Source organism: Alnus glutinosa, chromosome 10 (assembly GCF_958979055.1).
Source record: "Alnus glutinosa chromosome 10, dhAlnGlut1.1, whole genome shotgun sequence".
NCBI lineage: Eukaryota > Viridiplantae > Streptophyta > Magnoliopsida > Fagales > Betulaceae > Alnus > Alnus glutinosa.
This window is the reverse complement of record NC_084895.1, coordinates 17,112,823-17,139,167: the sequence shown is the minus strand read 5'-3', so window position 1 is coordinate 17,139,167 and position 26,345 is coordinate 17,112,823. Positions and strand designations below refer to the sequence as shown.

Sequence of the window (26,345 nt, the reverse complement as noted above, 5' to 3'; positions counted from 1 at the left end):
CTTGGGATCATAGCAGCAACACTTTCCTTATGCTGCTGTGATCCTTTCCTTTCTTTCATGATGCTGGCAGCTGTGCGTGTAATTCCTTTGATAGTGCCATGATTCTTGGTTGCATGATTGTTGGGATGTATATTGCTGGAATGATGCACAGGCGCTGCATAGGCGAGACTTGCCATGTTGAGAGATTTGCTTGGGGAAGAGTTTCCTTATTGGGTGCTGAGGAGATACGTACACTAACACATGTAGAGTGCAGTAGTAGTATCTATTGTAATTAATTCACAAAACGGAAACTTTTTATTTTCTTATTTTTTTTTTGGTCAAATTTACTATGGCAACGAAACGAATCAACAAGAAAACATTAACCGGTCTTGAAAAATGACGATACGAAAAGTGAAATATCTAACATGTTCTATAGATGAGTCAAACGTTTTGCACCCTTGGAGGGCCGGCTTGCTGTGTTGAATTGCAAGTCCATTTGAATGTGTAGTGTAATTTGTTGAGTACTCGAGTTGAAATACCATGGAGCGTCTCAGAATTCTGCTGATATTTTTTATGGATCGACTCAAAAGTTTGCTGATATACATCATGGAGCGACTCATAAATCTGCTGATATGAGCCATGCAATGCCCTTATGGACTTGAATGCACATGGACATAAAATGATCCACCACCAAATGGGAGGAAGGAGGATCGATAGCAATAAACCACAGGCTATGACACTCGAAATTTGACAAACAAGTTTAGTGATAGGGAGGTATCTCGTGTTTGGAATTGGTTGGGTCATCTCCAGCAAATATTTGGCGTAAACTTTTGTGACTAGTACTAGAATGAAAAGCAACATGATTGGACCATGTGTGTCGAATGGAGAAGCCTGTGCGTTTTGATACTTCACTTGGATGAGGCCAATAAGCACTTGAATGAGAAACTGGTCAGTACCAGTTTGGATATTGGTGGAGGAACCATGGGCGCCAATCCGTCCTTGCTCACTTGCAAAACCAAAAATAGAAAATGAAAATCTTTACCAGTTTCTCACTTATATATTAATAAGTTTAGTTTATTTAAAGAGTATAAGAAATATAATGATAACCAATTTTCTCTCAATATATACATTAATGTGTGTCACATTGAAACTTATTTCCGATTTTTTTTTTATTATTTCTTAATTAATTTTGGTATTTAAGGGCCAAAATAAAGTGGCGTCACCACCCTCAAAGTCAAGTGTATGAACATAAAAATTTGATAGGATATAAGTTTTGCAATTCAAAAGAAAACATGCAATAATGCAAAATATTCAAATAATTAATTTCAGGTATTTTTTTGTAAGCTTAATTGATTTACAGTAAATGGTGAATAGTCTTTTAAATTAAACATATATAGAAGACGGGAGAGTGTATAGAAAATGTATGTTTACATTGTTTATCAATACACTACAAAAAACCCTGCAATTAGCCACTTGCAGTTCGACACGTGTAAATGGCCACGTGTTCGGGGTGTGGTAGATCTGGTTGTAACAAATTGTACAATTCGCCACGTGTATAGTGAAAAACGTGTCTGTTGTGCCACGTGTACTAATATACACGTGTCAGACAGTCTGCCACGTATACTAAAATACACGTGGTAGACAGTGTGCCACGTGTATATGAGTTCACATGGCACAATGGCCACGTTTATTGACTTAAACGTGTCCACTATGCCACGTGTACTGGCACACTGTCTGCCACATGTATTTTAGTACACGTGGCACAGTAGACACGTTTTTAATAGTAAACGTGTCCACTGTCAGCCACGTGTACCTACATTACACGTGGGCGCCTGCTTCCAAACCTGTAGTAGATTTCCGTACATCCATATATGTATATAATTAAAATTTGTTTGGGAACCAATCTATTATTTTGTGGGTTGATAGCATAAGAAATTCTGAGAATCAGATCATATGTCTAATTTAAAAAATTACAAAAAGAAAAAAAGAAGAACCATTCACTACAAAAAAAAGCTATAATTAGCCGCGTGTCTACAGTAACTGTTACTGTAGACACGCGGCCAACTAGCCACGTGTCTTAATGACAACATGGCAAACTGTTTACGAAAAACAAGTAGCCACGTGTAATAAATTCACGCGGCCATTTGGCCACGTTTATTTTTAGTTGGCCGCGTGTATATTTTACATGTGGCCAATTCCAATTTTCTCACTTTTATTTTTTTCTTCTACAACCACCGCCTTCTTTGACTTTTCTTATCCTTTATTTTTTCTTTTTTTTTTCTCTCTTCGACGGTAATGGATGGACGGCACATACTGAATATTCAGTATTATTTTTTTATTTTTTTTTATAAATGGCGACGTGGCTTTGAGCCACGTCGCCACTGGTCCAGGTACTCTGCGCGGGACAATTCCCACGCGGCACCTGGCCACACATTTCGAACAAAAAAAAATAAAATTATTAATACTAAAATGGACGGTACAGTTCCCTCTCTCTCTCCAGTCCGGTTTGTAATATTCTCCTCAGTTTCTCTCTCTCTCTCTCTCTAATCCTCCGATTCAGTTTCTCTCTCTCTCTCTCTCTCTCTCTCTTTCTGTCACAGTACCACCGGGCAGCGAATCCGACCACCGCACGTTCCGGCCTCAACTGGAACTCGCCGGATCGATGACGTAGGAACTCGCCGGATCCAGTGAGTTCTCTCTCTCTCTCTCTCTCTCTCTCTCTCTCTCTCTCTCTCTCTCTTGTGTGGATCTCTCTTTCTTATCCCTTGATGTTTCAGTGATGTCGGGATCGGAGGACTGGCCGAAAGAAGAAACTTGATTTTTGTAGTTTTGAATCTAATTTCCGGCAACTGGCGACTTTGTTGGTGATTTTTTGCTGTTTTGTTGGTATTTTGGGCCAGAATGAAAATTTTCGAAGATTTTGCTGTTTTGTTGAAATTTTGCTGTTATGTTGGTATTTTTTGTTGTTTCGGTCCTGTTAATTTTGTTGGATTAATCTGTTGTCACCGGCCTCGAAGATGTTTCCGGAAGGGGAAAAAATAATCTGTTGTTTTGTTGGTGGTTTTTTGGCCAAAATGAAAATTTCCGGAGATTTTGCTGTTTTGTTGATATTTTGCTGTTATGTTGGTATTTTTTGCTGTTTTGGTGTTGTTTTGTTGGATTAATCTGGTGTTTTGTTGTTGCTGGCCTCGAAGAAGTTTCCGGCAAGGGGAAGAAAAAAAAAGGTTGTTCCGGCGAAAGAAAATACTGGTGAAAAGAAAAAAAAAATTAAAAAAAAAATTAAAAATTAGAGAAGCCTTCTTCTCTTTTTTTTTTTTTAAAAAAAAAAACTGAAGCATTTGGCCACGAATATTTAAGTACACGCGGCCAACTGTTAGCCGCGTGTACTGTAGTACACGTGGCTAATTGTCAGCCACGTGTATTAAAATACACGTGGCGAAATGTGCATTTAGTGTCATCCGGATTCACCACGTGTTTTCACGTGGCTACTTGCACGTGGCCAACTGTTCGCCACGTGTACAGTGACCATACACGTGGCGAAATGCAAGTGGCTAAAAACAATTTTTTTTGTAGTGATTTGACATATCAATTCGACCTTCATGCATGTAAGACTTTATTGTCCCAAATGATATAGCACAAATAATTTTTCATACTATTATTAGTATTATTGGGTTTAAAAGGTAAGGTCACCTAATCCTAACTTTCTAAACTCTTCTATTTTATTCATTTATTTAAGAAAACTCTCCTCTTGATTTTATTAGTGATTAAGAAGAAATCTTCTGGTCTTATAATTAAAATCCTAGTTCAATGATAAGAGGAACAAATGAATAAGAAAACAAGTTTTTTCTCTACCCGTTAATGTTAAAATTAATGTGGGAACCCCCCCCCCCCCCCCCCCCCTTTTTTTTGGCATTAACCTATAATTCATTTGAAGTCTGTACTAATAAATACGTACATGTTTGTCTTTTGATCTATATTTTTTAAATTGTCGCATTATTGATATATGAAAATTATGATAGTTGTAAATCTTGAGATTGAATGATTGAATTTGATTATTGAAGTTAATTACATCCAAATCTTTTCAGTTCAGAGAGGAGTTGAGGGAGCTGATGATGAGAGGCCGGGAAAGTAGGGGTGTAAATCCGGTCTTGGTTCTCGGTTACTGGCCAAAACCGGAAACCAGAACTGGGGTCCCCGATTATTGGATTTCAGTAACCAGAACCGGGTACCCTGGTTAACCAGGGACCCCGGTTAACCGGTTTTTACCCAGTTACTCGGGTGAAAACCGGTTATCCAGACCGGGTAATTTTTTTTTCTTAAAAAAAAAAAATATATATGAAAAACAACCAATCGCCTGAACCTGCACGACCGCTCTCATCACCTCACCGCCTCAACAAATTTTAGCGCCAAGATTAAGGAATGGCAGAGGTTGCCGAATGTGGGGCCGTATTAGGAGATTGGAGAGAAGAAGAGCTCTAAGGCTAGAGTGAGGGCATTGGAGAAACAGGAGGTTGCAATCGTTCATGAATTCTTGAGCTTGACGGTGGAGAAAATGGTGGAAGTGGAGAAGATCAGCTACTTTAGGAAATGGTTTGGGAGACACGGCTAAACATATCCATGAGAACCAAAACACCACAATTCCAACAACACCCAACATGAACTTTATTCGGCCACTCCAACCAAAAACAGGGGATTTTATCAAAATAAATCAACAATAATAAATCAAATCAACTATTTTACAAGGATTACTATTTTGAGGATGTACCTAGAAAATCCACCAAAAAATGTGTTGAACGGGTCACGGAATGAATCACCAGAAGTTTCAACCCTTGCTCCACCGAAGTTGACCCATCACCAATTGGCTTGACCCACCGAAGAATCGGGTCTACTTTGGTTCCTCTCATGTTCGACGGGTCATGGGTCTTCTCCGACATCACGGTGTCGTCTACTCCGATAACTGGCGACCTGTGGTTGATCATGTCTCACTTTTTGGTTCACAATTTCCCTCCCCGATCTCCTCTCTGTCACTCCCGATCTCTTTCTCAATTGGACAAAGGAAAGCAAGAAAGATAAATGAAAGAAAGAAGGAAGAGAAAGGTAAGAAGGTTCCGGTAGCAAAGAAGAAAGATGAATGATGTGTGTTTGTCCAAAGAGGAATGGTGTATTTGTTTTTTTAAGAAAAAAATATGTTTTGGAGAATGGAGATCACGAGTCGGTGCTGGAGGCTAGAGCGGCGCAGGGACTACGGGCGGGTAAGGTCCAAAAGAAACAAAAGGAAAAGGTAGGGTTTTTTAGTTTTTACGGTGCAGGGACGAAACAAAAGGGTTTTTTTATTTAATTAAGTGTAAGACCCGGTCCCGGGTTCCCGGGTATAACCGGGTCTTGTGAAATCAAGAACCCGGGACCTGGATCGGGTACCTAACCTGTTACTGGTTTCTTGGTTTTTTGGGCCCAGTTAGTGCCCGAATCCCGTTTCGGTCCAATTATAACCGGTCTGGATTTACACCCCTGCGGAAAAGTAGAGAGAGACACGTAATCGTGGCCCCAAGAGTACTGTTTGTGAAGGGGATGTACGTGGAGTTGTTGAAAATAGCGGACTAGGGGTTGCTGGGTATTAGACTACATTTTACACGTGTTTATTTTTATATAGTGTTGGGGATAAATCCCACTCAACCCGATCCAAAAAGAAAATTCAAAAGTCAAATAAGGTCCAAACAGATAAGAATAATGATCATATCAGAAGTCTAAGAAGATATCAGATCAGAAGTCTAAGAAGATATCAAATTAGAAGTCTAAGAAGGATTAAAGTCCAATTAGAACTCTGACAACAGTTCTAGATCGACAAGGAGCAGGAATTCTAATCCAGCTTTGACTCCACCACTTTGCCTATAAATAGGCTCATACCCCAGGTATAAACGAAGACTCAGTTTTTATGCACAGAATATTATTTTCTTACAGAAGCTAACTTAGGCATCGGAGCGGGACCCCCGGAAGGGTCCATAGTTTTTGTTGTTTTGCAGAATTATTGAGAGGCGTGAAGAACATCAAAGGAACGTGCAGATTCACACCATACCGGAAACTGTACCAACAGTTTGGCGCCGTCTGTGGGAACGATTATTCGTTCCTTATAAAAGAAAAAGAAGATCTAGCATGGTGATGAACACACGTTCCGGAAGCCAGACCAACCAAGAGCCCATAGTCCGAATGGAGCCAGTTATTCAGAATAATTCGCAGCCTCCACCGAACCCTCCCCCGGGGGGTGGAGATCAAGATCGCATAGCAGCGTTGGAAGCCCAGATTGAATCCTTAACACAGCGGAATGCCGAGTTGCTGCGTAGGAGGCCGGAACAGCCCAATCCCGAGATGAACAGGGATGAGCGTGAGGAAGAAGATCACAACAGCAACACTAATCCTCGGAGGGAGGATGATCGCCAAGGAGATCTGAGCAGAGTTATTGCCGAGCTGGAGAGAAGGTGCACGTACATGGAGATGGAAAGAAAGGACAAAAGCAGATACGTAATGGTGGACAAGCTCTTAATGGGTACAGACTCACCCTTCACCAGATGGGTGGCAGACTATCGGCTTCCCGATAAGTTTAAAATACCCCAAATTCTAAGTTATGCAGGAGACAGAGATCCCTTGGATCACCTAGAAAATTTTCGAGCTCATCTAGACCTTCACGGGACACCCGATGAAGTAGCATGTCGGGCCTTCCCTCTTACTCTTTCGGGGAATGCCCGAGACTGGTTCAGGAAGCTGCCCCCGAATTCCATTAATCAGTTCAAGGAGTTGTCCAAAATATTCCTAACCGAATTTCTAGCTTTCCGAACAAGGAAGAAACCTTCGGGATATTTGCTATCATTGCACCAGCAAAGCAACGAAAGTCTTAAGGAGTTCATGGCTCGGTTTAACCGAGAGAAGGTAACGGTCGAAGATCCAACCGAGGATATGGTCTTTGCTGCCATTTATCAAGGAATTTCACTCGAGGAGCCTTTGATGAAGAAGTTGGTCCGAAAGCAACCGAGTACCTTGCAGGGCCTCATGGATAAGATAGAAGAATTCATCAATCAGGAAGAAACGCTGAAGTCTATGGCCAGTTCTAGGCCACCCCGAGAGACAGCCCCAGAAAAGAAAAGGAAAGAATTCAGGAAAGTTGATGGGGAAGAGCAGAGGCAGGTAAAGAAGTTCAAAGATTACAATTTTACACCTCTCAATGCCGAGATATCAGAAGTCCTTATAATGATAAAAAGAGATCCAGCGTTCCGGGAACCACAAAAGATACCAGGTAATCCTCCTTACAGGAATGCAGGTAAATATTGTGATTTTCATAAACAAGCAGGTCATTACACCGAGGGGTGCGTAACCCAAAGGTTGTTAATAGAAGAATTCATAAAGAATGGCAAGCTGGTTCGGTTCTTGGGAGAAAAACGGAACCAGCAAGGAAATAACAGGCCTCGGAATCATCAGGACTATCAGCCCCGAGATCAGCAGCCACCGAATTACTATCCCCGAGACCGTCCTCAACTAGGAGAGAGGCATCAAGAGAATGATCCCCGAGATGACATAGAAAGCATTCTCGGATCAATCATTGCCGAGAAAAAGAAATAAAGAGAGTCAGGGGGGTCGGATTTAACCCTCGAGTTTTCCAGGAGTTAGCCATTTCAAGAGACAGGGAGAAAACCCTAAGAAAAAACAAGAAGGTAATGGGGGGTAAGATTTAACCCTCAGGTTTTGCAGGTTTTCAGAAGGAGACAAAGATCAAGTTTCCTTAGACATGGAATTCCCATTATTCAAGCAAGCTTCGGATAAGGGAATTGGGTGGTAACTGTTGGGGATAAATCCCACTCAACCCAATCCAAAGAGGAGATTCAAAAGTCAAATAAGGTCCAAACAGATAAGAATAATGATCATATCAGAAGTCTAAGAAGATATCAGATCAGAAGTCTAAGAAGATATCAAATTAGAAGTCTAAGAAGGATTAAAGTCCAATTAGAACTCTGACAACAGTTCTAGATCGACAAGGAGCAGGAATTCTAATCCAGCTTTGACTCCACCACTTTGCCTATAAATAGGCTCATACCCCAGGTATAAACGAAGACTCAGTTTTTATGCACATAGTATTATTTTCTTACATAAGCTAACTTAGGCATCGGAGCGGGACCCCCGGAAGGGTCCCTAGTTTTTGTTGTTTTATAGAATTATTAAGAGGCGTGAAGAACATCAAAGGAACGTGCAGATTCACACCATACCGGAAACTGTACCAACATATAGCCACGTGACTTTTTTGTTAGTTAGAAAAATAACTTTGTTAGTCAAATATTTTGTTAGAATGTAACTTACAATGTAAAATGGTTTGTTTCGGTGTAAAATGGTTTTCGTCGTAAAATAGTTTCAGGGAAGTCATTTTTCAGAAAAATATTTTTCGTCGAAATTATTTTTCGGTGTTTGGCGCGTACGGAAAATTACAAATTTTTTTTTATATTTTAATTTAATCATATTAATTTAAAAAAATTAAATTTTATTCACAAAATAAAAAATATTAATATAAAATAATATAAAATTATTTTTTAAAATTTGGCATATACAAATTCCGGCAAAAGTTGCCGGGATCCGGCCATTTTCGTCGGATTCCGGCGAACTTTGCCGGAATCCGGTAGAAAACGGCCGGATCCCGGCCATTTGACCGGAAACTGGCCGTCCTGGCCAGTTTCCGGCCAGCTGGCCGGAGATTTGGCCAGAACAGCCGGATCCGGCCAGATGCCGAGGGTCCGGATCTTCGGCGTTCTGGCCGGATCCGGGCCGGGATCCAGTGAGATAGCCAGAGATCCTACGCTCCGGCGACATCTGCCAGACGTCGCCAGATTCTGGCTTAATTTGTTGAATTCCGGCACTGACCGGAGTTGGAATCGGACTTGTCAAAATTCGGCAATAGTCAACTGTTTGAACGTAAAGGTCGACTGCGTTGTTTAAAAAAGTATCGACTGCATCTACCATTTACGGAAAATGATTTACGTTTTTAAAAAGCGTAAATCATTTTCCGAAATTTATTAAGCATTTTTGGTCAAACCGAAATCATTTTCCGGTTGACCATTATTTTCACCCCTACCAAATACCGAAAAATACCGAAATCATTTTTCAGAAATCATTTTACGCCGAAACAAACGGGACAACATCCGATTAATGTTGCCGGAATCCGGTCAGCCAGATTCCGGCGACCAATCTGACCGGAATCCGGCAGACCGGCCGGATCTGGTCAGACCGAACGGATTCCGGCCATCTGGCCGGATCTGGCCAGAGAGGCTGGATTCCGGCCGGCTGGCCGGGTCTGGCCAGAGAGGCCGGTTCCCGGCTGGCTGGCCGGACGGATCTGGCCAGATCCGGCCTTTTGTGCCGAATTCCAGCGAAACTGCCGGAATCCGGCCACTTTCGCCGGAATCTGGCTATCCCAGATTCCGACAAAACTGTCCGGATTTCGGCCTTTATCTCGAATTCTGGCTATATTAGACGGAATCAGGTAAAAATTGTCAGAATCTTGTCGGTCAGTGACCAAATCTTGTCATCGATGATTTTTATTTTATTTTACATTAATATTTTTATGTTGTGAATAAAAATTGATTTTTATAAGTTAATATGATTGAATAAAAATATAAAAAAATATTTGCGATTTTCCGTACGCGCCAAACACCGAAAAATGCTTTCGACGGAAAATGATTTCCTGAAAAATGACTTCCCTAAAACCATTTTACGACAGAAACCATTTTACAAGACTTGTTCTGGTATACCTCATGGCTCAGAGCGAATTAATTAATTAAACATGCATGTAAAACCATAATTAAAGCAAAGAGATTTGCACCTACCAGTTGACGAAACCGCTCACTGCTTCCATTTCCCCGAGCTATTCCTACTATCTTGTAAGTAACTGAAACACTGTGTCAGGAATGGAACTGGTTTTGGAAGATGGTGGGGATATTGAGGTGAATGAATTATATGGTTTTGGCAAAGTGCAAGGAAGGTTGATAGATCGAGTGATCATCAACGCGGGGGACAATGGGCGAAATGGAACTCTAAATACCAAACAGGCGGCTGCACGCGTGGACGCGGATCGTACGCGTAACCTAGGTGTCTTTGGTTATTTTTTCCACAAATTATAAGAAAATCGCACGTTGCCAATTAGCCACATGACTAAAATATTCATATTTTTTCCATTTTTTTTTTTCCAGAAATTGAAATTTTTTCCAATTTTTTTTTTTAGATTTGAAATTTTAGCCACGTGGTTTATTGGCCACGTTGCCAATTAGCCACGTGGCACATAAACCATGTGGCTAATTTATTAAAAATTATTTTAATTTAATTATTAAAATTTTTTTTTTTTTTTTTAGATTTAAAATTTTAGTCATGTGATTTATTGGTCATGTGGCACATAAAGCATGTGGGTAATTACTTCCCTCCAATCCATTTCTGATTTATTGGCCATGTGGCACATAAAGCACCTAGGTGTCTTTTCTTATCTCTCAAGACGCATATAGTAAGGTTTCACTTTTATTTTGAGTTTTGCTATCCAACTAACCAAAATAATTAACACTTTAACCATTTTAACAAACCCAACTTGAATGCTTCCCGTTTTCCAGCTTAATTAAGTTCAATCCGGCTCAAAATTAAATAGTTTTCCCAGTTGATATGGTGTTAAGAATTTAATCGAAGGGAATTGAATTTCAATCTTAACTGCTCTCCCTTGTTTTTTTTTTTTTTTTTCACCTTATAATATTTACTTTGTAGTGATTATTATATGCTTAATTTTGGTTAAATCCATCGCGCAATAAGAGATTCATTAATACGTGGAGCTTAATGTAAGAGAGTGTGAATACTAACAAATGATGTAGAATGAGATAAGAATAAACTGATTATTTAGTTTTATTTAAAATTTAAAGATGGGCTTGACCTACTCTTCCAACCAAATGGTCTAAAAAAATAATTTGATCATTTTACCCCTACTAAATACACTAAATGGATACTCTCTACCTATTGTAATTTTTTTAGACCATTTTATTCTTTCTAAATACATTGAATGAAAGCTCTCCATTTCAAATGAAATGGACAGAAACATTCTCCCTTGAGGTACCAAGAAAAGGTCAATTTGAACCAAAAGAATTAAAAAAAAAACGTTTTGAATATGCAAGTTCCATCACTAGAGCATTTTTTTTTGTGGGGAAAGAACATTGGGGCCTGGATTCATTTGTGGGTCCCGATGTTTGTGTCAGAGAACCGTGCCACTTGAGCTGTTGCATGCATTTGTGTGCATCATTGCTGTCGTCAAAACCAAATCTATGTGGGGCCATTAGTCATCATCCCGATAGTAGCACTAGAAAATGAAGGTGTCGTTTGGCAAAGATAAAGACAGAATATAATAATAAAGGTTACTAATTGTTAAGTTGGTACGACTGAAAATTTTTTCTTTTTTTTTTTTTTTTTTTTTTGGTGTTTGGTACGACTGAAAATTTTTTGTTAAGTTGAAAACATTTTCGGTTGACCAGAAAAACCTAATTTTTAAGCTGCATAACATGATTTCTCTTTTTATTTGTATAAACTATTTTTTTTGATTTTAAGCTTCACCTTCTTGACCCATAGTATCCGACGTTATTCTTGCATATACTCTCTCTTGCAGTTTATTCTTCGTCACCACCAGAAGTCGTTGTTCAATGTCGGAAGCTACCGGAAGTCACAAGCTATCGGCCAGAAAAGAGTGTGGAAGGAAAACTTACATGCACCACATGTCCACAAGTAATGCTTAGTTTAGTTGACCAGAAGCGCAATATAGCTCCCAATAAGAACTCAAGACTAAAGTTTGCTCCCAATATGCACGGATTGTTTTTAAAATGTTCTTTTTTATTTTTAGATTTTAATTTATAGAAGAAGAAAATATGTAATTTACTTTACAATCAACCTTTTAATTTCAATCTAAATTTCTTTAAAATTAGACTATAATAAATCATTTGCTTATTATAATCTATGTACTTTAACAAATCTTTCTTCTGAGACTGAGAAATCAGTAAATGATTTTAGACATATTTATTATAATTTTACAATTAGTTAGCTACAACTTGACGTGATTATCTATTATGATATATATCTAAGATACAAACAAAATCCCCATATATATTGTTGAGATTTGACGGGTAAGATTGTAGTAATCCTTTTGTAATGAAACCTTGCTTAATTAGCCGCTAGCTCTACATTCAAATTCTCTAAAGGATAAGGTTTGCTCTACATTCAAATTCTCAAGAATATTAACTAATAAAGATAGAGCTCCAAAAGTAAAAGAACAAAGCAAAGTATCCAAAAATGATACTTTACATAGTACCAAAAATGACCCCTCCAATGTAAGGCCTACCAACATGCAATCACGACCAAAGCAATAATATGAACTAATGTCCAAGCTCCGGTACATAGGCTTATAATACTAAGTTACCGGCCATACAAAAAATAAAAAGATTGATACATTAAACTTGGAGTTTTTTTAAGTTTAGAGCGGTAATGGCAAAAGCGGCAACAATTTAAGTGGGTTAAATGAAGTTTTTCCTACTTTCTTTTTCTAGCACATACCAAAAAAAAAAAAGAACTATTTAATAGATTGCTAGATAATTAGGATGACGTTACAGTAAAAATTAATAATTGAATTTATTTATTTTTTTACAAACTCTTGTCGATCAAAATGTTAATTTTTATTATTATATCATTCAAATTATATAATAATCATATAACAATTTACTAAATAATATTACTCTCATAATTTTTTTAACCTTTAGTATATACTTTGTTAATTATTGTGGTTTACCAAAATAATGGCCGCACCTAACCCCACGTACGCACGAGCACCAACATGACCTGAGGACTTCGGCCTTGTTTGTTAAAGAGCATAACAGAACACAGTAATGCGTGTTACTATTCACGTATTTTTTTTTTTTTTTTAACTTTTTCACATTTTCTAATACCAATCAACATCAAAACATTCTTACTTTTTTCATTTTTTATATCACATCAATAATTTTTTATTATTATTCAAATAAAAAAATTCACTATAATACAAAATTTTTTCACTTTTTTATACAAATTTTTATTTTATTTTATATCACATCATCACTTTTTACTCATTTCGAAATTAACAATTTACTATTCTGTTCTATTCTGTTATGTATTGTTATTTGCCAAACAAGCCATTCATTCCCTAATGTTATTATCGGGATGACGAATTATAATGGCCCACATAGATTTGGTTTTGACGACAGCAATGAGCAAACTATGGGTACCCACTATGCACACAAAGTCATGCAACAGCTCAAGTGCACGATTCTCTGACACAAATATAGGGACCCACAAATGAATCCAGGCACGAATGTTCTTTTCCCACAAAAAAAATGTTTTGAATATGCAGTTGCCATAACTACAGCCATGCAAACAAGTGCATGGTGGGTACCCATAGTTTGAGGTCCTCTCATTTTGTGGTGGATGACCTCAACCTAGGTTTGACGTCCTGTTTGCATTTTGTACGACGTCAACCTGCATTTTGCCTCTCTTAAAAAAACATTCAAACATGTTTTTGGAGTGATGATGTTTTTTACCAACAGGATGATTATTAACAGTTAATAACAGTTAACGATAGTTAATCAGGTAATTGAATATTTTGATTGTGATTATCGGTCATAAGGTATTAAGAAACCAATTAATAATTAGATAATTAGTAATCAGTTTATATATAGATAGTAGATGGCTTTCAAACTCAATCTTTAAATTTAATGAATGAATCATTTTAAATTTTTTAATACGAAGTTTTGATATTTTTTTGAATTTGTAATCTTATTTTAATTACAATACAATTCTCATTATATTTTATAATATTTGTTTGTTTGATTTTCTTTACAATTGTTTTATTTAATCTATGGACTTGATTATGAGCTCATTGAGATAAATAAATGATAAATGATAAATAAAATTATGAAAAATAATCATAACCGCAACCGATTATACACCCCTAATAACAATCAATTAATAAACTTAATTTGTTAGAGAAGGTCATCACTACAAAAAACTTGTATTTTAGCCACGTGGTGATTACCCACATCACGATTTTGCCATGTGAGTAATCCTCCACGTAGCGAAATACTTTGCATAGGTAATTAGCTACGCGGATTTTGTCACGTCGCCAATTAGCCACGTGGATGATTGCCACGTTGCCAATTAGTCACAGGGCTAAAATATTCATATTTTTTCTTTTCTTTTTTTCTTTTTTTTTTCAAAAATTGAAATTTTTTTCAATTTTTTTTTTTTTTTAGATTTGAAATTTTAGCCACATGGTTTATTGGCCACGTTGCCAATTAGCTATGTGGTACATAAACCATGTGGCTAATTTATTAAAAATTATTTTAATTTAATTATTAAAAAAAATTAATTTTTTTTTGGATTTCAAATTTTAGTCATGTAATTTATTGGCCATGCGGCACATAAAGCACGTGGGTAATTACTTCCCTCCAATCCATTTCTAATTTCCCTCTTCTTTAATTATCTCTCTCGTTCTTACTTTTTCTAATTCCCCCCCCCCCCCCCCCCCCCTTTTTTTTTTTTTTCATTTCCCCACCCCTTTTAACTTTTCTTTTCATTTTCCTTTTTTTTTCCTTTTTTTTTCCTCTTCTTTTCTGTTCTTTTCTTCTTTTTTTTTTTTTTTTTTTTTTGTAGTTTCATTTCGCTATGTCTTCAGTAAACATTCATCTCCACCGGTAAAATAGGAACGACGACGTGGTGAATTTTGATTTTTGTTGGTGATTTTTTGGTGTTTTGTTGGTAATGCGGTTGACCGATATTTTTGGTGATTTTTGGGGGATTTTTTTAAATTAGATTTCATGGGGGGAAGGAAGAGGAAGATTTTTTTGAATTGGCTAAAAGTGCCTATTTTTCTTCAAAAATAAAATGCATTTAGCCACGTGTGAGTAGCACGCGGCTAAAAGCCATGTGTCTAAGTAACTATATGTATAAAAAGAAAAATGATAGATTTACAACAACACCACAATAAGTGTACAACACCCCCTTACATGGGGTAGGGTCCAGTGTATGGGGCCTACCCTCATGTGAGGGGGTGTTGTGCACTTGTTGTGGTGATGTTGTGTAGGAATCAAATCCCGTATAAAAATACCACGTTGCTAAGTGACATTTAGCAACAACCTGATTAATCACGCAGGGCCCACGTGGCTAACGATTAGCAATGTGAATAACCCTCATCCACGTGGTTAATTAACATCCTATAATATTAAGTTTTTTTGTAGTGTGAATGCTTAACATATCAACGTCCTATAATATCAAGTTTTTTGTGGTTGAGGCTAAATATCAAGTCTTTTCGTAGTGTGAATGGTTAACATATCAACGTCCTATACTTCCAAAAGAAAGAAAAGAAAATTATTTATGTCGCCACTCAGATAGGAAGTTTGAATATTATTACCTTGTTCTTTGGAAAGCCTGTTTTGACTTTTAGTGAGACTTTCTAATTCTCCTGCTCAATTATTAAAGTAGCCACTCATGTAGGAAGTTTGAATAATATTATCTTGTTATGTAGCAAGTCTGTTTTGACTTTTAGTGAGACCTTCTAATTCTCCTGCTCTTTCACACGACACGTCAAGTGAACTCCAACGGCCTCTTGCCACGTCTTTAGATTAGAAGACTAAATACATAAGAAACTTCCGGCTACGATTCATTTTTATTTATTTATTTATATGTCGGTGGCAAAGATGAAAGATCCCTTTAAAATATTGACTTTGGGGATATCATTATCCCCTATTGACTTAGGTTTCTTAACTAACATGTTGAAACGATCTTTTTCTTTTTTCAGCTTCGTGATTTTTAACCAATAAAATATTTAAATCTTTCTTTATTTTTTTTTAAAAATAAAAATAAAAAATTGAACTTGCTAAACAATTATAGTCCGTTTAGGTGTTAATTTTTTTTTGAATTAGAATATTATTTTAATTTAATTACAAATTTTGACTTTAAAAATAAAATTTGAAAAAAATAAATAAAATATAATTTATTTAAAATACATTTTAAATTACCAACTTTTCTCTCTCAACTTATGTCATCCTCTAGGAAGACAATGTCAAACCTGAGTAATGCTACATGTCATACTCATGTCCCTCTTGTGTCCCTCTAAAAATGAGGTGGCTTTTAAAATTACTATTGAGCTTGTGATTGATCAAAATTGAATTTTGATCACATGGTGATTTTAAAAGTCACCTCATTTTTAGAGGGATACAAGAGGGACATGAGTATGACGTTTAGAATTACTCGTCAAACCTAGGTTGAGGTCATCCAGCACAAACTGAGAGGACACAGTGATGGTACATCTTTTGTGTTGTAAAAAATGCAGCTTAAAATAGGAATCACACCCATTTATTTAGTGAAATGAGTGATTCCAAAGAGACAAGGGGAAGAGCCATCTAATTAGGCCCAAGGCCTAAGGTGTTCCAAAATATATATATATATATATATATATATATATATATTTTAAAAAAATTAAAATTTTACCTCTAAATTCTTTTTATTTTTTTTTAGTTTTGGCCTCTTCAAATTTATTTATTTATTTTTTAATTTACCCCCCCAATTTGCAAAGGTAGACTTCTAAACTCTTGTAGAGAGACTATATAATAGCCGCTCCGGCTATGAATCCAATAGCAATAGGAGTAGCTTTTGAAAGAAAATATAAAACCAAGGCTGGGCAAGTCATCCAAAAAACAATATCCAAGAATGAAATTATTAATTGAGAACATATCAAATGGGTTTATTAAAAGTTCTTGCTTAAGTACTTGCAAATTGTATTAGGTTATGTCCAGATTAAGTTAGTAGTACTGAAATTAATTAATGTGAGAGAAAGTTAAGAGGTTGGCAATGTGAGAAATTAGTCACTCTTACCTTCCTCTCCAAATTAGATTTGAATTTTTTTTAAAGAAAAAGATCTATTCTATTAAATTGATATTTATCTATGAAATAAGTGATTTTTACAAGTATTTTTAATTGTGCATATGAGAATAATATGATTTACATAAAAAGGACACATATAGAGTGACTATATATATTTTTGTATTTATTTATTTACGTAGGTTCGGACCTCCAAATAAAAAAATTATAATTCCACCCATGATTCAACTCTATTTTTTGGTTGCCTGTACCATATGGATATAAACCCTTAAGCACCCAAGATAGAAAAAATAAACAATTACATGGCAAATCTTATTGGTAGGTAGGGTTATGACAATGGATCTGGCTTTCACCACACCACCGCATGCATGCTGTAGTGGAGATCAGAACTGTTTTTCACTTAAAAAACTTGTTTTATAAACTTAATGATAAAAAATTTATTAAAATTTAATAAGTATAGAAAAAATAATAATTAAAAAGTAAAAAATATTAAAACTAAAAAATAAATTGCTCTAAATACTCAATAATAAAAAATGAAAAAAAAAATATAAAAATTCCTTCAAACTATCCCTCAAACCACGCCAGCCGGTCAATATTACGAGTGAAATTATACGTCAAATATGACGCAAATTCGTGCAATCAAACCACGTCAGCAAGCAGCGTCGTGGTAAAGCAGGTCAACACGCGAAGTTGAATGGGTCAAATGATTAACATTCCGAACTTTATGGGAACGTACGTAATATTAAAAATGAGTATTATATTTGACTTTTCAGGATTCCAAGTCTAAAGCAAATACCACATTAATCCACGTATATCAACACTATGAAGTCTTTTCGTAGTGTGAATGCTTAACATATCAACGTCCTATACTTCCAAAAGAAAGAAAAGAAAATTATTTATGTAGCCACTCAGATAGGAAGTTTGAATATTATTATCTTGTTCTTTGGAAAGCCTGTTTTGACTTTTACTGAGACTTTCTAATTCTCCTGCTCAATTATTTATGTAGCCACTCAGATTGGAAGTTTGAATAATATTATCTTGTTCTGTAGCAAGTCTGTTTTGACTTTTAGTGAGACCTTCTAATTCTCCTGCTCTTTCACACGACACGGCGACGCGACAAGTGAACTCCAACGGCCTCTTGCCACGTCTTTAGATTAGAAGACGTAATTCATAAGAAACTTCCGGCTACGATCCATTTTTTATATAAAAAGGACACACGTATATCGTTACTATGTATGTTTTTGTATTTATTTATTTATATAGGTTCAGACCTCCAAATAAAAAATTATGATTTCACCTATGATGCAACTCCTACTTTTGGTTGCCTGTACCATATGGATATAAACCCTTGAGCACTCAAGATAAAAAATAATGAACCTTTACATGGCAAATCTTGTTGGTAGGTAGTGTTATGATAATGGATCTGGCCTTCACTACCGCATGCATGTTGTAGTAGAAAAATGTACCATTTTTCATTTAGAAAATTTGTTTTATAAACTTAATAATAAAAAATTTATTAAAACTTAAAAATTATAGAAAAAAAAATAATTAGAAAGCAATAAATATTAAAACTAAAAAAAAAAAATGCTTTAAATACTTAATAATAAAAAATTGGAAAAAAATATACGTATTCTCCTCAAACTACCACTCAATTGTCCATGTACCTCTCAAATTATTAATTGTGTCAGTTTGCCATCTCAAACAATCTCAATGTCCCGTCTAATAGTAACAAAACGACAAAAATAACCATAAATTTGTTTGAATAAGACAAAAATGTCATTATAAATTAAAAAAAAAAAAAAAAAAAAAAACTAAAAAAAAATTATTATTTTTTTTAAAAAAATTAAATAACAAATTAAAAAAATGGAAAAATACTGAAAATTATAAAAACATTTTTTTTAAAAAAAAATCAAATAAAAAAAGAAAAAAAGAAAAACCAGTTCTTTATTAAATTAAAAAAATGAAAAAGAACAATTTTTTAAAAAAAGAAAAAAAGAAAAAAAGAAAAAGGAAAAAGAGTTTTAATTTTTTTGTTAATTTTTGGTATAAATTTTTGTTATTTTATATTTTTTTAATAATTATTTTAGTTTTTATTTTATTTTAATAATTTTATGAAGGGTATTTTTGTTATTATGGGGACATTGACATTTTTTGGTAGCTAGTTAAAGGGAGGACATCGACACAATTGATAGTTTGGGGAGTATATTGACAATGAGGTAGTAGTTTGAGGGGATTATGTGTACTTTTTCCTAACAAATTCATTAAAAGTTATATAAAATAATAATAATTAAAAAGAAAAAAATATTAAAAACTAAATAAAAAGAAAAAAGAAAAGGTGGCCGGTTGGACAAGGGAGTGGCCAGCCACCCCATTTTTGGCCAAGATGGTGGCTAGGCTGATTTGGGGTGAACGAACCACCCAAGAAAAATACATAACAGCCGACCACCTCCTTGGTTAGCCGGCCACACCTTTTGTTTTTTTTTTTTTTTTTAAGTTTTTAATTTTTTTTGCATTTTTATTATTATTATTTTGTTTATAACTTTTAAGTTTAAATAAATTCTTATTTTTAACTTTTTAAAGTAATTTCTTTTAGTTTTTAATATTTTTTGCTCTTTTTATTATTATTATTATTTCTTTTATAATTTTTAAGTTTTAATAAAATTTTATTATTAAATTTTGAAAGAAAATTTTTATAAGTGAAAACGGTACCATTTAAAGGAAAACAATACTATTTGTCACTACTGCATGATCCTAGGATAATATAGAGAATTTCATGTAGCCATATTGAAATCTATTTACTTCGTAAGCTATTCCTTTACATAAATTTTATATAATACATTCACATGGGTCTCATCCCATGTGAGTGTGTTGTATAAAAGTTGTATAGTGTGTGTTATGTAAGGATCACATTTTGAAATAATAGAAAAATGTTTTGTACACAATATTTTTACAAAATTCCTCTCGCATGGGGTGTGACCCATGTAATGGGGGGCCTCATCTTATGTGAGAAATGTAGTGTAGTTGTTGTGTAAAAATGTTGTGTTTGTATCATTACTCGAAATGATATTTATGAGATTTGATTCTTACACTTCATGGGCACAACAACCCCTCATATGAGGGTGAGCCTCACACACTTGGCTCCACTCCTATGTGAATGAGTGTTATGCCCATGTTATAAATCTATCATTTCCGATATTTATAGAACACACTTTACACAACAATTAAATAGCACACTTACATGTGGTGGGTCCCACCACATGTAAGTGTGTTGTGTAAAGTGATTTTTTATTTTTTATTTATTTTTTTACATGTCCACACAAAAAGAGGGAGTAGGAATTCGAACTAGTGACCTCCACTTCATGAGGCGTGGTCCCCAACCGATTGAGCTACTCCTTGGGAACGTTGTGTAAAGTGTGTTGTGCAAGTATCCCTTCCCGTCCCACTCACATGGGTCTCAAAAAAAAGAAAGTGTGTTGTGCAATGACCAATTTTTCCCTAACTGATTTTAGGTTTTTTTTTTTAAAATATATATATATTAAAAGTTGCAAAGTAAGTAAGGTGGTCAAAAATTGTGTCTTGGAATAACAAAATATCATTTTGCCATCCCATGACACAATTATAGACTTTTTTTTATTATTAAAAAAAATCACAAAACCATGTAAATGGGTTGAAGTCTAAGTTTATGATTTTTTTTTTTTTTTGGAAAAAAAAAAGTCAATAATTATGTTAATAATTGTATTAGTTGTAATAATAATGTTATATGTTTTGCTTGGTTCTATACTCCTATTGATCCTTTCCCATGACGCAAACCCATGCAACCAAACCACATCAGCAGGTCAATAATATTACGAGTGAAATTATACGTCAAATATGACGCAAATTCGTGCAATCAAACCACGTCAGCAATCAGCGTTGTGGGAAAGCAGGTCGACACGAGGAGCTCAATGGGTCAAATGATTAACATTCCAAACTTTATGGGTACGTACGTAATATTAAAAATGAGTATTATATTTGACTTTTGGGATTTCAAGTCTAAAACAAATACCACAATCCACCTATATATATATATATATCGAGATGCAGGCTCTTGGGCCTTGCCGAGTGAAGGCGTAACCCTCCCTTGACTGTGCCCCCAAGCAAAGTTAAGGAGGTGGAGTCTTTTGTGATCCCAAACTCATTTTGGCAAAAAATAAAAATAAAAATTGTAGAGTTCGTGGCTTAGGGTGCATTTGAGATTGTGATTTCATAGATAGTAAGTACAATTTTAAATCAAATTGTAGAATATAAATTATTTTGGAACTGCACTTTTAAAAATTGCAATTTGAAAACGCAGAAAAGCTATTTTTTCAAATCACAGGTAACAAGATGTTTTTTTGAAAAAGCAAAATTTTAAAGGCTGATTTGCGATTTTAAAGGTAAAACTGCGATTTGGCCAAATGCAATGCTTAATTGTGTTTTTAAAAATCACTTTTTTCAAATCACATATTATAAAATCGTTATTTTAAATTGCACTTTTTAAAATCACAAATCTAAACCTACCCTTAAATGACTGGAAAATGAATGCTTAACACTTGGTTGATTCATTAAGTACCGGTTTAGTATGAGATTTATGGAATAGAATTGTTATTCCTATGAATAAGTATTCCTCCAAATAAAAAAATAAAAAAATAAAAAAAAGAAGAAGAAGAAGAAGAGATGAATAACTATTTCTTGAAGAATGGAATGAGTTTTTAAAAAACTCCTATAAACTCTTTTTTTCAAACATAAATTGAAAATAAATAAATAAACAAATCAGAAAATCACAACTTTCTATGGGAAGACTCCTACCATCACTAAGGATGGGGGGGGGGGTCTTTACCACTTACAATAGGAAGTGAAGAAAAAGGATGGTAAGGATGGGGGGGGGGGTCTTTACCACTTACAATAGGAAGTGAAGAAAAAGGAAGGGGAGAACTGAGAATGCTACCAGAAAAAGATCTGGTTGCAGCCCAACGTGTTACATGGTGGGCACAGAAGTTTGCACTTCTAGAGATTTTGTGAACTTCCCAAGAGGAAGAGGCTGAGATGGAGCCAACTGTGTTCATGATGAGAGAAGAAATCCTCCAATCTTGAGTGATAGACAGATTATGTAAAGCAGAAATGACAACTTGTGAATCACCTTCCAAAATAAAAAGATCGAGATGATGAGATGAAGCCATCGAGACAGCTAACTTGGCAGCAAGAGCTTCTCCATAATTTGGTTGACAAGGGGGGAGAGCAAAGAAGCCATATGAATAATTTTTCCTTGTGAATTACGATAGACCGCAGCTTGGACTGAGAAGGAGCCTCTGATAGCTGTATCAAAATTAATTTTCACCCAAGGATGTGGAGGAGGCTGCCATTTCTCTATAACAATGGGAAGAGAAGGATGCCAAGCATTGAAGTGCTCCATAGTAACCTTATTGATATGTTGAGAGATAAGGCGAACATCAATGTTGATTCCTTCATGATGAGATTTATTTCTGTAAAACCACAGGAGATCACAAGCCACCGCTGTAAAGATCTGAAATTTATGATGATCCGTTGGAGGAATATGCAGAGAAGTCCCTGGAGAAATAATCTGTTGAACCCAATGTGTCATAGTGCTGAAGTTGAAGGCTGAAGAATCTAGAGGCCAAAAGGAATTTTGCCACACAAAGCGGGCAATAATATAGTTGAAAAATAAGTGATGTAGAGAATCATCACCAATTTTACAAAGTGAACAAACTGGTAATCTATTAGGGAAAGGTAATATGGAATTAATTCTGGAGGTTGTGGGAAGGATATTCCAGGCAACTTTCCACAAGAAAAGTCTCAGCCTATCATTTAGTTTTAATTTCCAAAGATGTTTCCAAAAGGGTTGGGAAGAAATGACAATCAACTCAGGATGATTAGTAGTTAGGATAGAAAGATAAGCTGAGCTAATTGAAAATTTCCCTGAATTAGCAGGAGTCCAGATATAATTAGGAGCGAAGAAGGAGATATGTGAATTTTGAGAATTTCATGTGCCGAAAGATCGTCAAACAGGGACAAGATTTTAGAAATATTCCACATAGATGATCCTGGAATTAAAAGATCTGAAATAAACAAAGAAGGTTGCTCCCTATTACCTGGAAATTTCGGGCTAGGTTTGAAATTTGGTAAGGTAGGAATCCAAGAAGTGGTCCATATAGGGAAGTGAGAATTGATAGAAACCTGTAGACTGCTCCAGAGGTGAGGAGTGACTTGTAATGAAGAATATCTTTCCATAACCAAGAAGCATTAGACACCACTGGCGAAGATAAGAAGGTTCCATAATAAATTTATTTCTCTCAAAGCTGATTAACCCAAAGACAATCAAGATTGGATAAAAGCTTCCAACCAAGTTTTGTAACCAGAGCTAAATTGACATCATACATATTGCGAATACCCAAGCCTCCAAGATGACAAGGATTGCAAATAGAGCGCTAGGATTTGAGAGAGAGATTACGAGATTTCCCTTCAGGAAATCCCCACCAAAAATCTTTGAAAGATTTATCCAAAGCTGTACAGAAAGATTTTGGAAGAAGGAATGTACTCATTGTGTATGAAGGGATGGAAGAAGCAGTAGCTTTGATGAGTACAGTCCTACCGGCTTGAGATAAAGTTTTGGCTCGCCAACCTTCAATTTTCCCGAGCACTCTTGTAAAGATATCTTGGAAAGCTTTCTTTTTTGATTTCCCAATGAATAGAGGAAGTCCCAGATATTTAGCTGTTGATGGGCGAAGTTGTAGTATTTTTACTTTGAGAAGACCAAGAGAGAATTGTCTTTGAAGCAGCCTGGAGAACACTTTCATTCCTAAAATAAATAGGAATGAAGATAAGGGATCACTTTGCCGAAGACCACGGGCCGGATTGGAAACCCAACTTAGCCAAGATGGCAAATAGAAAGTTCCATTCCATACGGTCAAAGGCTTTTTCCATATCTATTTTGATAGCCATAAGACCCCCTCGTCTCTTTTTTTTCTTCAAAGTGTGGAGAAGTTCATGAGCAAGAATGGAGTTATCTTGGATATTTCTAGAAGGGACAAAAGCAGATTGGAGAGGGGAAATGAAATGATGTAAGAGAAGTTTAAATCTATTAGCCAAAATTTTAGAAATAATTTTGTAAATGATGTTGCAGAGGCTAATAGGTCAAAAGTAGTTAACAGAAGAAGATCCTAGTTGTTTGGGAACCAAAGCTATGAAAGTATGATTTTGTTCCTTAAGGAGATGATTTTTTGAAAAGAAATCCCAAACACTGCGGAGAACAACATCTTTAACAATACTCCAATATTTCTTGTAAAACAAAGCTGTAAATCCATCTGGGCCAGGAGCTTATAGATCCAATACTAGAAAGAGCATTAAAAATTTCCAACTCATAAGGAATGGTACAAAGAGTAACATTTTCATCAGAGGAGATGGAGTTCTCAAAGAGAGATAAAAATTCATTAGGACAAGGTGGATTTGAGGTGGTGAAGAGGGAGGTAAAATGCGAGGAGAAGCAGTTCCCAATATCCGCCCTGTCAGTAATCCAAGCTCCCGTGGGCAACTTGAGAAAATCAATGGAAGTTCTTCTTCTTTTGATAATAGTAGAGACATGGAAAAATCTAGTATTAAGATCCTAACAGGTGAACCAAGTTTCTCTAGATTTATTCTTCCAAAGAATCTCTTCCTAAAAATAAAGATCATCCAGAGTTTTTTTGATAGTCCATTCTTCAGTAGAGGTATTAGGATAAGTCTGGGATCTCTGAAGGACATCAAGTTGACTTAACAAGGTGTGGATCCGAAGTTGAATATTCCCAAAATAAATAGAATTCTAGACCTTAAGAGCAGCTTTAGTAGATTTCAGTTTCTGTGCAAGAATAAAAGAAGAGGTGCCCACAACATTCGACCGCCAGGCAGAAGCTATAACCTCAATACAAGAAGGATCTTTAGTCCAAAATTCCTCAAACCTAAAAGGTGTAGGAAGATGGGAGTTGCTAGAGGAAGTATTAAGAAGCAGAGCATTATGATCTGAAGCTTGGGCTGGAAGATGCCGTACTGAGAATAAAGGGAATAGATGAATCCATTGAGTGGAAACAACACTATGATCCAGTCTTTCTCTAATAAGATGCCGGCCATGCCTGTGATTTGACCAAGTGAAGGGGGAACCAGAGAAACCAAGATCAACCAACCCATGTGAATTCAGAAAATCCTGAAATGGATCATTTGAAGAACAAGCATAAGGCTGACCCCCAAATTTATCAGATTGGCCCATAATACTATTAAAGTCTCCAATACATAACCAAGGCCCATAATAATCAGAATTAATTGAAGCTAAGTAATTCCAGAAATCAGAATTGTTCTTATTGAAGCTGCGACAAAGGCGTGGAAGAGATTTTGAGTGACGGAGCGCTTGGCGGTGCGCAGACGACTAAAAAATAGAGGTTGCCGGAGGGAGGGCCAGGAAACTTCAAAGATGTTTATTGGAGGCCACAAGACAATGGCTCTTATACCATATTAAAATAAATATATGAAATAGAGAAAGATATGTGAGAGAGAGAGAGAGAGAGAGAGAGAGAGAGAGAGAGAGAGAGAGAGAGAGCGAAAGAGAAAGAGCGGAAATATATTAAGGACTACATTGTATTGAGTCTTGATAATATTGTATTACAAGAGACCTCTCTCTCTCTCTCTCTCTCTATATATATATATATATATATATATATATATATATATATATATATAGTAGACAAGAAATTCTAGACTAAACCCTAGAATACATTATGAAGGAAATAATACTAGAAAGGTAATAAACCCAATAAGGAGCATAACGATATTATACAATTAGAATTTGCGCAAATTATTTGTTTAAATTTGAGAGAATTTCGGAGGGTAGACTATTTATGAAATCCAACTGAACCAGATAAAAATTGGGCTTCCCAACCATTTATCCGGTCAAATGGGTTCCATAAGTGGTCTAGCTCTCACAATTATAAAATTACAAGCTCAAATTCTCTTAAATTTGAACAAATTATTTGAGAGGATCCTGATAAAAAGAATTGTGAAAGAATAAAATACAAAGTACTGAAAATATGATTTTATTGAGTACTTTTACAGCAGTACAATCTTATGTCATATAGACGTACGGCTATGAGCTGTACAGCGGCTATAAGCTATACTACAAGGAGTGATACAATGATTTGTGGAATTATGTTTGTACATCCAATACAATCTAGACACATTGGATGAGACCCACGTATATGAGTTCTACATATAGGTTCTGCATAGATTCTACCTAACGTGTCTAAATTGTACGAAAATTGTGCAAAAATGTTGTACCTGAAAAATCATTTTTTTGACGTAGTAACATGCCTTTCGAGTGTTTATCCTTTTCCCTTGAGATCGTTATACGAGTT

The 26,345-nt window shown here is 35.6% G+C and overlaps 1 protein-coding gene across 1 annotated transcript; it reads right to left on the bottom strand.

Moving 5' to 3' along the window:
• Position 1: 1 nt before the first annotated feature.
• Positions 2–9,975, bottom strand: LOC133879413 (uncharacterized). The gene is made up of 2 exons (XM_062317977.1): positions 9,837–9,975; positions 2–985 (listed from the first exon to the last, which is right to left on the bottom strand). The coding sequence occupies exons 1-2, from the start codon at positions 9,863–9,865 to the stop codon at positions 421–423; spliced, it is 594 nt and encodes a 197-aa protein (XP_062173961.1). The 5' UTR covers positions 9,866–9,975; the 3' UTR covers positions 2–420.
• Between the last annotated feature and the right edge of the window lie 16,370 nt (positions 9,976–26,345).

What these genes read in the sequence shown, in the direction of transcription:
- LOC133879413 (XM_062317977.1), bottom strand. Translation starts at nt 9,865, where the DNA reads ATGGAAGCAGTGAGCGGTTTCGTCAACTG. An exon ending in GTGAGCGGTTTCGTCAACTG is followed by an intron (nt 986 to 9,836) that starts GTAGGTGCAAAT and finishes TGGTTTTGCAAG; the next exon opens with TGAGCAAGGACGGATTGGCG.